This window comes from Paramormyrops kingsleyae, chromosome 14 (genome assembly GCF_048594095.1).
Source record: "Paramormyrops kingsleyae isolate MSU_618 chromosome 14, PKINGS_0.4, whole genome shotgun sequence".
In the NCBI taxonomy this organism is placed as follows: Eukaryota; Metazoa; Chordata; class Actinopteri; order Osteoglossiformes; family Mormyridae; genus Paramormyrops; species Paramormyrops kingsleyae.
This window is the reverse complement of record NC_132810.1, coordinates 16,906,370-16,920,851: the sequence shown is the minus strand read 5'-3', so window position 1 is coordinate 16,920,851 and position 14,482 is coordinate 16,906,370. Positions and strand designations below refer to the sequence as shown.

At 49.6% G+C, this 14,482-nt stretch overlaps 1 protein-coding gene across 3 annotated transcripts in view; it reads right to left on the bottom strand.

Annotated features, from left to right (window-relative positions):
• The window catches only part of mdga1 (MAM domain containing glycosylphosphatidylinositol anchor 1), an 83,357-nt gene extending 80,565 nt beyond the window's left edge, over window positions 1-2,792 (bottom strand). The window contains exons 1-2 of one of the 3 annotated variants that reach the window (XM_023793130.2): window positions 1,768-2,792; window positions 443-532 (exon numbers count right to left, since the gene is read on the bottom strand). In XM_023793130.2, coding sequence (XP_023648898.2) covers window positions 443-509 — 67 coding nt within the window. In that variant the 5' untranslated portion in view covers window positions 510-532; window positions 1,768-2,792. Of the gene's footprint in view, window positions 1-442; window positions 533-1,244; window positions 1,326-1,767 lie in introns of those variants that run through there. The other 2 variants (XM_023793121.2, XM_072698719.1) reach the window with 2 other exon arrangements.
• Between the last annotated feature and the right edge of the window lie 11,690 nt (window positions 2,793-14,482).

Below are 14,482 nucleotides of genomic sequence, written 5' to 3'. Positions count from 1 at the left end.
GACATTTCTGTAGGTACAAATTCGTGGAAAAGTGGCAGATATTTAAGTTTATGTAGCAAAAAGTGTTTCACAGAATCCGGTTATCAAAATATCGCAATTATTATTATACAAACAATAAGAAGTAGCAGTAGTTGTAGTTGTTCCAGCGGTGTTGTTTTAATTAACTATGATTTTGTAAATCTGAGTATCGAAGTGGACAAAATACACCTTTTCCCTAAATAGAGGTGCCGTTCAGCCAACGATAACTCCAGCAATGACACGCATGACCTTTTAAAAACAACACAATTCTGCGTTTTAGGTAGTAAAACACCATGCGACTTATTCTTCTAACTGCTAAATCACATGCACTACCTTAAAAGACACCAGGTGGCATGTGATGCAGAAACCCAAACAAAATAAGCCGTATGAAATAACAATTTTCCAATACTTCAAAATTCCTTACCGTAGACTCCTTGCCCTCGTACGTAGGGATGAATGACAGAAAATAATAATATCCAGAAAATCTCCATCTTCAGCTCAAATCCGTCATAACCTGCAAAAATAGCCAAGACGAAAGCAGCGCTCAGTCCTCGTTTACTTCCAGGGGACGTTTTGGGGGTTCTGCTCGGGGCGCGCGGGTTCGCTCGTGTATGGGACGTATGCGCCGCGAGCCGGACTATCCTGGAAAACACGTGCGCCGGGGACCCTGTCCGGGAATAAACCGTGCGATGTGTCAGCCCAGGAGGCAGGCAGCAATCAATACGGAAACTCTGGATTATCGAAATGTTACCTGTCTGGTGGTCGTACTACTCTTAAGATTAATTAATTTATCAGTGGCAGCCACTGCATTGAGTTAATAAACGCTTAATTTTAAGTAAAGTATTTCAGGACAATAAAATACGTAACGTTTGGATATCTTCCATTAATATATGCAAAACGATATAATTTGTACAATTCGATCATTAGCGCCATTCCTACCATTTCAATTCATAAGTAATAAAATAATAATCAAATGTTTAACACGTCCCATTAGACCTAAACTAATTTAATCACTACATACGCCAGTTATCCTTAGTGTAAACGATAGGGAGACGTCACAAAATCCTTTCAAAATGTATTACTACAGGCAACACCTGTAAGCGAAATCTGAAATTTTTAAGTGCGTAAAATGGTGAAAACAGGTGCGCGCGCTCCTTGGGTGAGCATCAGCAAAGTGTGCATTGATGTGAGTGGCGCTCAGTACGAGAGTACAGCCTGTCACCTACCCTCGTCGGCACCAAAGGCGCGATCTAACCTTTCTTCTCAGCGATCCATGACCTTTATGTGGCTGACTGAACGTCACCACTTCTCCATACGAATTTGCTGAACTTTTCACCTTTTCTAGGCTTATTTAACGCGTGCTAAGGAAACCAGATTGATCAGAGGTCGGGGTGATGAACTCCGGATTAACGTGGTTTTACTCGTCGGTCCGACCCCATTTATAGCAAATACGTAGATTCTGCAGAGAACTTCTAAGGAAAAAAAAATATTTAGGGCTGTTGGTTCCAGTTCCGTGCGAATAATCGAATTGTAACAGATTTATATTAATATCCTGGTACACGGCGATTCGTTAATTTCACAGGTTAATACTAAATGCTTGGATAATTCTCAGTCCCTGTGTCTGTGCGTGCGCATCGGCGTACTTATTTGTATGGCAAATTATACTTATGCAGCAAGGATTTAATCTTTTCCCCATTTTTGTCCATCGGAGCTGCTGAGTAAAAGTATGTCGGCAATCGCTCCATTTACCTTGCCCCGGGGTAAAGCCGAACACCTCCCTCGGTCACCCCACGCCGTCGCGGTCCGTCCCCGCTGGCCGCTCCTGTCGTGGTGTCGCCGCTTAATCCCTCCAGAAGCCCCCCTCGCAAACCGCACAACGCGGGCGCATGAAAACTTGTGTATTTTTTCCCCGCCCTTATTTATCCTGCCTTGATTGTAGTGGTCTTTAGCGATCGGCCATAAAAAATGACAGTAATAATCCACCGCGGCTGCAGCCCGTAAAGAGGACCGCAACTTTCACAGCGCCGAAGCTGCTCCTTAATCCCATGAAGCGGCATCCACTCCACGGGGCAATCCTAATTACTGTTTCCCTTCTCCGGCGCCAATGACAAACACGTAGGCGCAGTTGCGTTTAAAATGCGTTTAAAAGACCTTCCTATTCGCTGCACTGGTTTTTATTTCGTGCGATATCCGTAAAATGTGCCTGCGTTGCCCCGCTTGCCAAGCAAATGGCAAAACTAAAAAAAAAGAAAAAGAAAAAAGGACCCAAAAATGATGTTAAAACAGAGTGCAGCTTTGAGAAAGCAGTGGCCCCGCTTGGTGGCGATGCGCCGGCGCCTTTTCCGCTCGCCCTGCCGGTGAGTGTGTGCGCGGACTGAGAAAGACGCCGCGTTATATCCCGCGGCAGGCGGGGGGGACGCCTGGCGAAGACGCGCTTCAGGTTGCCAAAGCCAGCGCTCCACTCGTGCGCGCTCCCGATCGCGGCTGAAGTTAAAGCGCGTCCCGTGATCACCGCATCGGCGCCGGGAGTGACCGAGAGACAGAGGAAGGGAGGGAGAGAGAGAGAGTGAAGAGGAGGGAATGAGCGACAGGGGTGCGCCAGGACCCGCTTTTAATTGTTTTTCTTTTTTATTATTTTTGGTCAGATTTTTGCTGCTGTGATTCCGATGGTGGAGACAGCCAATTAAACCTATCCAGCTGCAAACGGCTACTGCCTACAGAAGACTCGCCCCGGCTCCCCGCGGACCAATTAAATAAGAAAGAGGCCAGGAAAGAAAAGAGAAATCACAGTCATTCCGTCACCCCTCCTTCCCAGCTCCCTCTCCTCTCCCCTCACTACATCTCCCTCTCTGTCTGTCTGTCTCGATGTCTCGCATGCCGCCTCCGAAGACTTTTCACAAACTTTCTCCAGCCACCACAAGGCGGCGTATTTGAGCTAATTTCAATCCTTTTGTACCTGGCCCCGATGGTTTATTTATTCAAGAGACGCATTACTCCATTGCGAATTTTTAAATTATCGAACTGTAGAGAATGAAACGATGCGATGTAAAACGCATATTAATACGAAATGACAAATGCGCACAAGCAGCAGAGAATTTAATTCCCATCACTTATACCGTTTACTATCCGCAGCACCGATACATCGCAAGCTGCCTCCGCCGCTGGGTTTTACACGTGCACGTGCCAAGGCGGTGCTACATTCTCGGGGTGTTGGAGAAGATAGCGGAGTAGCTTTCACTGAACGCTGGCCATGACCATGAAGCTGTTGGAGAGGGACGAGTCTGGGATCCATCCAGGTTGTGTGGAGGAGTGTTCACGCTTGGAAAGAATTTGAGGGAGCACTGCTAGTATGGGGGGGGGGGGGGGTTCAAAGCCGGAAGAAGGACAAGTTGTCACGCCCTGCCATGCTTTCTGGGCACCACAAGTGAGGGCTGCAGGGCGGGACTGTGGAAAAAAACGAGACGGGATCAGGCGTGAGCCGCGCGCCTAAGGCTGGGTGGAGACAGGTGGGAAAATTGGTCACAGTTCAGTCTGATTTTTGGTGAGATGGAGTGGTGTGAGAGTGTGTGTGTGTGTGTGTTTGTGTTGGGGGGGAGGGAATATGTATGTATTAAACCGTGAGGACCAAATATAATAAAAACCTGTGATGTTTTACCTTGTGGGGACATTTTTGGTCCCCACAAGGATAACCTCAATTTTATAAAAATCTGTGGGGAAAAAAAACTAAAAATGGCAAAAGTCTTGTATTTTGTTTGGTTACTTATGGTTAAGCTTAGGGCTGGGTAGGTGTTAAGGTTGTCATTTTCGGGATTAGGGTTTTGCCCTCCCTCCTCTCTCTCTCTCTCTCTGTATGAATGTTAGCGTTAAAGAGCACGAACAAATGACGCGATATAGACCACTGAAAGTTGCGACGAGCTCCCTGATCCCCTCTGTCGAGAGGAATCTCTCCACCCGGAGGCGGGACAGCAGAGCGCAGCAGATCTGGGGACAAGTGTCACGTAGGGATCTTCTCAACTGAGAATTTCGGATGCCTGTTTCCCGTCCTGTCCCGCCCTCCCCACGCCATAGGAGCTTTAACGTAATGTCAGACTCTTTTAGGGAGCCATCAGTTGGTGTCAGCGTTTGTTTAAGTCCACTTATTTAGCGTCCCACAAACACGGACAGTGGTCCCGGGGGCGGCCGTTTCTGATGCCGAATTTTCACCCTTAAATGAATAAACCACATAAAATGTACGTATGGCTCATTCATAATGATAAGTCTGGACTCCAAACTCCGGGGGTGGGAGACGCCAGGACATTATCAGACACAGCAGTGGATCACCAAGCAGAGGAACATGCGCGGCGGAGGCTACACCCGGAATATTGATTATGCATTTTCTGCTTATGAATTACAATTACGCACAGACACTTCAGATGATGAATGTCGGGGCGAGAAACATAATACAGAAATGAAATGTCAACACCTAAAGCAAGACTGAGTAATCAAACGAAAAGTGGAGCACGGCGAAGCTCAGACGGCGAGCGAACAGCACTAGTTAAATAATCACCTTTATAGTCAACATCGATGTTAACGCCGCTGTGCATATCAAAGACTCAACATGGGCAGCATAACCTCGGCCGTCTAGCAAAGGAAACACAGCATCTTCTCGTCGAGCCACACATTGTTAAAGCGGGCCAGTGGTCTACCTGTCTGGATTATTTTTGGAGAAATCGGTGCATGTCTGAAGCCACCCTTGGTCCCCAGTGACTACCTTTCTTTCTCAAGTTCAGCGCTGTATTTTAGGCTACGGTGCAGATATGCTTACCGAATCTTGCGTTACAAAAGAGGAACGGCTATAGTTTCATAAACCATAAATACAAAATCCATACGGATTTTATTTTAATGAGAAGTCGTACGTGCAGAACATAATGTCGCTCCGCGCATGTCAAGTTGTCGTCCACGCATATAATTCATAAAGTTTTGTGTCCTGTTTTGAGTTTACTGTACAGCACATAAATCTGCTGAATTTGATAAACCTTAATAATATATATCCACATATAGCATCCCTGCCACTGGCATCGTGTCCCAGACATACCGGTCCATATTGTACAAGCAGCTCTCCTTTTCCTGTCAATGTTTCGTTATTTTCCCATTGTATAGACAAAGAATGCAGTTAAATTATGATCGTCCACATTGCCGAACATGCCTAGTATGCTGTTGCGGTCTTTTCCCTCACTGTTTTCAACAAACAAAATGAGAACTGATGAAACCGTATTTAAAAGCTGCTGTGTTGTGGGGCAGATACATTGTTATCGCTTCCTGTTCTGTACATTAGAGATTATTGGAATGGTATTTGCAAGAGGACAGTTTGACTCCTTGTGGATTGACCACAAGTATTTTTAGACAATTGACAATGGTGACTTGACCCTGAGTTCCATAAATAATATGGACCACAACTTGCAGGAAACTTTTTAAAACTCAAGCTTCTCTCTCATTTCGAAGGACAACAGCCTCTCTTTCCCTGGTCAAGGTCACTGAATGAATGTGTGCTGAGATGGATATGGGTGAAGATACATTAAGAAGAGATGAGTGACGTCATCAAGGAGGCGGAGATCAAAGAGGACCCAAAGATGGATGCTAGGGAGGAGAAGGCATGAAGCCCAGGTGGAGAGAAGGCAGGAGTGAAGAGGTGCAAAGGTGAAGGTTAGGGTTATATACCTGAAGAGGAGCACATGGTGAATCTGGGAGGTGGTCATGGAAGAAGCTTCTCCATCATCTCCCATTGACCAGGAAAGGTTGGTCATGAGCAGCTGTGGGATGTATATAAGTGCAGCTGCCCAATGTCTCCCCGCCTGGGACTCCCTCCATGAGGTAATTGGTGTCTGCTGCAATGTCCAGGATTCAATATTTCATAACCTCTTTGCATCCAATATCGGCTGCGAAACAGCGCGAGACGTGGCCAGGAGGCTGCCGTGTCATTAGAGGAGAAGGTAATGGGCTGTATTGATTCCTCCCATCAGGGAACTGCGATTTCATGTTTAAAACAACACTGCTCCTCATTAGAGAGGCACACCAATATGGGGGGGGGGGCATATTTACTAGCATAACAGCTGTACAGACTTTCTTCCTGGTTTGGACCAGGAAAAATCCCAAAACTATACTGGAGCAGCTTCTGTGGGGTCCGGAGAGTTTTTCGGGCTTCTTGCCTATAATTTAGTCTCCATCTAATTATCTTTTAATATTCTTGTGGTAAGCAAAAATGATCCTTTGACCCCCCCGCCCCCCGCCCCCGCCAGCTAGAAGAGGTCGAGTTCAACATCTTGAAAATAATTCACGGAAATACCCAGGAAAATATTCAGAATGTAACGGAATGTTCTTCTTCAGATTGAAAGTTTCGTAAAATGTCATTTCTTGGTAGCCTTGGGTGAGCTATTAAATAGATTCCCTTTTCATTTATGGACATGGAAATTAGTAATAAATATATTCATTATAGTTTGTATTTAATATTTTAACATACAATATTAATATTAATATATGACTTTCATAAGCACCATATATGTCTCTCTTTTTGTCTGTTTTTCTCTCACATGAACGATGCAGTTAGACAACAGTTATAAACCTGCCTCATTAGTCTCAGCGTGATTTTAGACTTAATTAAGTAACGATACAACAGCCATATTGAGAGCAGCACCATTACCTGCTGCCCAGAAACATAAAAATAGCTTATAAATGATGAGATTGGGAGAATTAGCGCAGTCAAAATGCAGGCAACTTCAAAACACATCTTTTAAACTTCATAATCATCGTGTTATGGAGGTTTTTTTTTTTTAACTCGTTAGAAATTGTCCATTTGGCAGCACAGCTGCACGCTCATGGACGGGCCCCGTCTCAGAAAGCTTCTCTTTGAGGGAGTCTGGAGAAGCAGCTTCATAAAGGCTTTGGAAAAGTCCAGATGGACCGTTTTGGGTCAACATGCTGCCTGTGAGCTAAAGCTGCGATTTGCAGGCCCGGTTTTATCAGTGCCGGTGCACAACTTTCACTGCAATTCCGGGGGGCAGATCACTGGCAAGTGAGGCGAGACTGGAGGCAGTGGAGGCAGGAGCTGCCAGTGTTCACTGGGAAGAGTCCTGGATGGGTCAGTCCCAGGACAGGGCCAAATTAAAACTTTAAATTGCTGACTGCATTTAGCATTCTGCACCATGTCGTGGGATGCTGGTCTCCAGCCTTTTTCGGGTCTGGCGAAGCGGGTCTGGCAGAATGACAGAGACTATCGGCCCAGGTTGAACACCAGTGATTGTCCTTAGAGCATGAGCTTTCAAACTTTCACCCATGGCTTCGTGAGAGAAGCACCCCCTAATGTTTTATGGTGAACATCAGCGCAGAGGACTGGGCATGGGTTGGACCCACCAGCTTCCAGAAGGTCCCCTGGATTCACCTGGAGAGTGAAGTAGTTTGTAGAGTGTGTCATTTGCTTTAAAAAACGTGGAGGGAAAGAATCGACTAGTGAATAGAGGTCATTACATCACTTCCTGTTCTCCTTCGTCCCCCCCCCCGGGCAGGGTCGAGAGCTCCATTCCGGGGTCAAACGTGGCTTGAACAGGACCCGAGGGCAGATCGGGGGGAGGGGTCGCTCTCGTTTCCTGTTACCTGGGTGTCCATTTCAGGGCTTCCCCTGAGTGCTGTATATAGAGGGCAATCAATCTAACAGCCTCGCCCTGAGCCATAAATCGGCACTCACTCGCAAGCTCCGTTATAGAGCGAATAGCCCGGCTGCAAGGTGACCTCACACCGTAATGCCAGCGTGTGGGCGGCGGGAGGCATCCAGCGGCTCGCCGTTACTCTACACACCTTGGCCGCCTCACTCAGGAGCAACACTGGTAGCTACAGTATTTATATTTACTGCAGAACAGCATTTGAACGTCATGCTGGAAATGAAGGAGTTCATTTTCTCAAGGGTACAACAGCGATGCACCCTTCAGAGAGCCCTTTCTCGAGGGTTAAACTGCAATGCACCTTTTAGAATGCCTTTTCTCTGGCTCACACAGAGGTCGGTCATCTTAAAAAAAAACAGTGGCATTCAGTAAATCAGTGTAAGCAGTCCCGCTCCGTTGCCCCCGACAACCCGAATCGCCATGCCTGGGTCATTCGATCGCCGTTCCATCCTCGCTCTCTGCATAAACACGGCGAAGAATGTCTCAACCCAATTAAGAAACTCATCAATTAAATGGGGCAAATTCATTTATAAAATCACCTGAGCTCAGGTGGATTGAAAATAAATAGATAAAATTGCCTGCTTAAAAGCGTCCTTGTGGACCACTCCGTCTCTGCTCCACCCCCAACCGCTTGGCACGGGCCAAACATTTCCGTGAAGCTGACACCGGGACCCCGCGGACTTCAGCTCGCCAGTGTGTTAAACAAGCGCTAATCCAATTAACCGGCAGCCAATGAAGCGGCACCAGCTCAGAGGCCACAACCACCGAGAGGAACAGAAAGTGATAAGAATTGATCCCGCCGCACCCCAGATCACATTTTTGATCACCTCCCCAGGACCAGCAGTCCCACATCCCGAGACGTGGTCATTTCTCTGATGTCACACATTTGTGAAGGGATTTCTAATGTGGATTTGTTTTCATTGTTCTCAATTAAGAGCTGCAAGGCACTATTACAGTCAGCCTAACCCTAACATTCATTCAGGACCCAAAAGCAGTGGCTTCCTCTTAAATCAAACAATGGCTGCCACAGGCAGTGTTTATCACCGCTCAAACCATACACTTGCATGCGCCACCCACGGTTTGGGCCCCCCCTGTTGGCCACAAACAATAACTACACTAGGGGTGGCCAGTGGTACAAATGACTTTTTGAGTGCGGCCCCAGAAAGAGCAGGGCCCCCCCTGCTGGGCGAGGGAGGGACTGAGGCGGCTTAGCAAACTGAGGCTGGGGCCCAGAGCAGCTGCTGTATTGTTGCGGTTAATTTTTAGCTGGGATTTTGGCACCGAAGTGGACAAACACAGGAAGCATGTGAACGGCGGACTGGACGCCATGTCACAGATTAAGGGGTCAATATCACTACTGACGGGCATCTGAGAATTCTCCTGCGCTTATAGCTACTGCCCCAAGGGCAAGGGCAAGGGATGTCACCATCCGCTCCGAAAATAAGAACCCTGCTACCCCCGCCCCTTCATCTGAGGTCACTGTGGGCGCAGATGGAGGGACTGTCACCATAAACTAACCACCACCCCCAACCCCCCAGGCTAGGAAAGCGGCTGCACGCGCAATACCACAAATCCATATGTAGCAGGACAGGAAGTGTCACACGATCTAGGAGGCTTCACTTGGGGGGAGGAAAAGTGACGTGAGAGTGCGGGGGGGGGGGGGGGGGGGGGGCGCAAGCCGCACGGCACCAGTGTCAGCGGAGTGACCCTCGAAATCAAGCACACACATGATTCTAACTTGACTTTTGCTTCCTGTGCTGATGGGGTGGGCAGCTAGTGGACCAGCAGTGGGGGGGGGGATTACAGTGAATTACCCTCTTATCTGGGAGTGGGGGGGCAGTAAATGATTTCGGTTATTGCGGTTGACTGCCAGCAGCCCGCCCCGGTATAGGTGAGTGACGGTAATGATGTTATCTGCCCCGTCCCAGGCTGATGGGGCCACACGGCCGGGACCATGGGGGTGGGGCTTATCACCGCGCTATTCTTAGCCTTCGGGAAAAGACGGCCTTCTGTCAGCGCGGGCCACAGTGACGCGGGGCCACCTCACGACAGAGCCAGGAATGTCCGCAGTACTGAAAAGCAGCAGTGCAGGGGGCATATGCAGGGGCGGCTCAACGGGGACACAGGTCCCAGCTGAAAGCTGATTGGCTCCCAGACTGCCCCCTACCCTGTCACTCACCGTTTCAAAACATATCATTTTCTCTGTATGAATTATGCTCCTTCCTATGTCCCCCCCACCCTATAGAATCTGACGCATTATTCTTTCTGGATCTCAGGTCACTAGAGGGCCACAGGGCAGCCAAAGGGAACGCTGCAGAATTTGACATTTTTAACACGTGCTATAATACGATGGGGGGGCCTGGTCTCTAGGGGGTATAGTGGGTGTTATACGCAGGCTCATCAGCTGTGTAACACCTGACCACATGTATCACCCGAGCCCCCCCCCCCAGAGAATGAACATGGTTATTTTGCTTCTAACCCCTGCAGTATATTTCTGTGTTAGAAGCTCAGTCTCCTCCAAAAATGAAGCTTTGCTTCTTCAGCAGGGTGACAGGCCTGAATGAACGGGGTCATTGTTAAGTGGACAGCCCCCCCCCCCCCCCCACCCAGCTCCGAGGCCGCGGCGGGGGCTGGAATATCAGGCTCTCTGCACCGAGGTGCCAGGGGGACAATACACCAGAGCAGCGGGGGCTGTTTTTAAAGAGCTCTTTCCTACCCTTAGAGGCTCGGCCTTTCCCGAGGCAGTGGGAGGGGGCACGTGCATCCATCTCTGATACGGGATTGGGGGGGGGGCAGTGGCCAGGCGTGGGTCACAGCAGGTAGACATGAACCCTTTGTATTACGATGTGAGGCTGGCTAAGGCAAAGCCACAATCGCGTTCTTTTCAGGGAGCCGTTTCAGTCTCGTCCTCAGTCAGCCACAAGGGTGTCTGCATCTCCCGCTTCTCCGTCTGTCTGTTTCTGTATGTATACAAAGATGCATGTTTACACAAGCACGCATGCACACAATTTTTTATACACTTATACTTTTATAACCTCCTATAAAGATACGTCTCTCTGCTTTGTTTTTGTTTTCATACCTACTGGAGAAGCTCAGGGCTGGGCCCACTGGTACCAGCTGAAAGCTGATTGGCCCCCATTGTGCCGCTCCCCTTGTCACTCAATGAAACCACCGATATCATTGGTTGGCCACTCTTATGTCAAATACCTTAAAAAAAAAAAAAAACCCTACAGATGACTACCGCTGAGGCAGTGACGCTCAATGATACTCTATGTGTCCAGCTGTGTTTTTCTTTGGGGGTGGGGTTAAAGTCTGACTGAGATGATCGGGGGGTGAGGACAGGGAGATCCTTCCTCCCACACCCCTAACCCCGGCACAGAAACCCTCCTGTATCATTCCTGCTATTTGTTAGAACTACCGTCTGTAATGTGAGATTATGGCAATCAGCAGCGGGGGGGCGCCCATGAGTTCTGGGGGCGAGTGTCACTCTCAACACCCCGGAATGAGATCACGCCGGATGCCATTAGGATGCGTTCTCGGTCCGGGGGGGTTTAGCAGAATCCAGGAGGCAAAGAGATCACACCATCACCACTGTCTGATGGAGAGGCACCTTCGTACGCCGAACGGCCACCGGTCTTTGCCCTTAATTCCACCCCCCTCCCTGCAGTCTGCTTTTTGGAGGGTGGGGGGCGGTACGTACGCCTCGTGTGAATGTGGGGGGAGGGCTGCCAAGCAGCAGCGTTTTGTCAGACAGAGATAACTACCCAGCGAGGAGGTAACTTACCCCCAGCGAGGAGCTTCCCTCAAAGCGAAAGCAGCCCCCGGTCATTAGCGAAGCAGGTTATGAACCTGAGGGGCCCCGTCCCCAGGCAGACGGCGGGGGCCCCGCTTTACAGTCGACAGGCTGCGTGTTTCAGGTCACAAAGCGTGACGAATAACCAAACCTGTCTTCTACCAGCGAGTTCGAACCTTGCTGCCGTCCCCTGGAGCTGGGGGGGGGTTTAGTGAAAGAGTGGGCGGAATTTAATATCTGCTACCCGGCAGATAATTATCATATAAGCCCAGAGCACAGCGCATGAAGGATGTACACACAGTGCTGTGTGATTGCAGAGCTGGGCGTGAGGATAGACATTAGCCCCCTGAACCGAAAATTCACTTAAAATATCCTGCATGAAATAAAGGCGACAGATATCCTTACAGTGCATGGAAACCAGGCGGGATGTGAATAATCACACCCCGCCCCCCACCCCCGTTTGAGAGACCACTGCCTCCAGCTTTCCGAAATAACCAGATTAACTGCGTTTCACCAGTTTGCGTACACGCCTGCCAGGCCGGGCCACACCCCCGTCCCCCGCCCAAGGCGAGTGGCTGTCCCTTATCCTGACTGCTAAACTCTCCGTGACCTCGGCTAGCCCTTTGCCGGCCGTGGAGGTCTGGAAAGAAACAGCCCGGCTCTGGGAGAAAATTCATCTAGGAAAACAAACCGTTCCGCCGGATTGTGGAGAGACTCTGGGCGAGAAAAATCAATAACGGCGAGAGCGCAGACGGCTGAGGAGAGCGGGCCGGGCGGCACGGAGAGAGCCACAGAGCTGCGGATTAATAAGAACGCCAGCCGTGAAGACTGCAGTCAGGCTGCATCCCGCCACATACACACACGGCTTTGGACGCTTGAAGTTGTAGAAACAGGACTCATTTGAGGTCCTACAGGCAGCGAGGGTAACGCCTGACCTCTGGAACCTAACCAAGATGCCACACCCCTTTTATGGAGTTTCCGGTCTGGATTTATCTCCAGGGATGGTCCACAACAGACACATTCCATATTCACTATGCTGAATGTCTCGAATCAGTCACAAACACCCCCCCCAGCCCCTTCATTTTATTCTTCTTTTTTTTTTTCCTCCCTCCATCCTCCCATGTTTACCACACGGCTGCCGGAACCCACCTGAGTTCCCCGTCCACGAGGATTTTGACAAGGACGCGTTTAAAAAACACAGCACACAGACACGTATCCTTACACCTTCGGCTGTCTTCGCTAGCTCGCTAATTAGCTGCACGTCGCTTCCGGAATTTCCCAAATAATCGCAAAAGATCATGAAAGATTTTTACCAAAAAAAAAAAAAGAGAGATGAATAACGTACAGTAACACGCATCCATTAGGGCGGCGAGAAACCCGCTCACACCGCCCAAGGTCGTCAACCTCGTTTGAAGTTACAATGCCGGTTTTGCTGCAAGGCAACCATAGACGAATCCTGGCATCTGAGAAAGGTAATTGGCTCATGAAAGCGGGAAATGCTTTCTGGGATCCCGTAGCATTTAATAAGATACACAAAGACAAGCAGCGTGGACATTAGCGTGTCAGGGATGTAATTACATGCTTGCTTTCTAAGCCACTGCGGGAAAATGTAATCAGGGTCCACTGATCTCCAAGACCACGCGAGTTACCTGTGGGCTGCCCGGACCGCTGCCCTCTGTTGCATTAGCAAATGAATGGGACCCCCGCCTTGTACTGCTCTGGCCCGGCGGGAACTCCATCCGCACTGGCATCGACGCCAACAGCAGCATCAACACCATCATTAAACAAACACCTTCTGAAAGACGCCATTAGTCTGAGAAGAAAGCCTGGATCAATGTGGAGAACAAGGTACCCCTCCACATTATACACCACAAGATGTGGGGGGGGGGGGGGGGGGTTCAATCTCAAAGCCAGGCACACAGACTGATGCTAGAGTCCCGTCAAACTTGATCTACGCATGTGCAAGTAATCTTTTCCGAGAATATTACATAAGATCACCCCAGCAACACCTACCCTTCACCTAGAACCGTGGGTTAAATCCGAGATCAGTCTCATGAATACTGCCCCCCACTGATGAGCATTGGCACATGCATTGGTACATGCACCCATGAGGGGACAGAGACGGCTGTCAGCTGGCTCCTCTGCGCCCAGAATGAACCCTTCAGGAGACTGCCAAGAGGGGGGGTTCCTGTCTGGCTGATCTGGAACAGGCTGGCTGCGAGCCCAGCGTTTGAAGGTGCCGTTTGATCGAGCGTGGGTCCCCTCCCCTCACCTCTGCATGCCAAGAGAACCACCACAGGTAAGAATAAATTACCCGGGGATGGAGCGACCCCACAGGGCAACACGCAGACGTCACACAAAGCACACGGCCGCTGCACATTGATGCCTAAGCACACACACAACATAGCACTGCAACTGGCTTTCAGAATTACGAAGGTCATTTTGACCACAAGAGGACTGTCCTACTATGCTGGGGTGTGGCCCAGTGATGCTGGCCCAGTGAGGCATCTTACCCGGGCTTATCGAAACAGGGGTCCCTCACATGGGACACAAACCCCAACCGGCTGCTCCCAAACCAGCGGCCCGCTCTACGGCAGGACGTCCAGACCAGAGGATGAGGAAAAGACCGAGGACAGGGTTAGCATCCAGCGGTAACATCAGGGCTGGCGAATACGACATTACAGCCACGAACGAAATCCCACAGGAGGCCGGACCCATCATCACTTCGGCATAAGAGAAGAATCGATTTCCCGCTTTTCTCCGGGCTGCCCACGGGGAAGACACTGGAGGTGTTCGGGGCAACGTTAAGCAGCATCATGAGGGGGTGGAGGTATCATCTCTGCTTGCCCTGCCCCGTATCCATTTGTTTGTTTAGGTCACCATTTGGACCAGTATGGCGATGGCCACTAGGGGGCGCCGGCACCTCAAACCCCAGAAACGACAGACCCGAGGCGTAACAGAAAAAACACGCAGACCACGC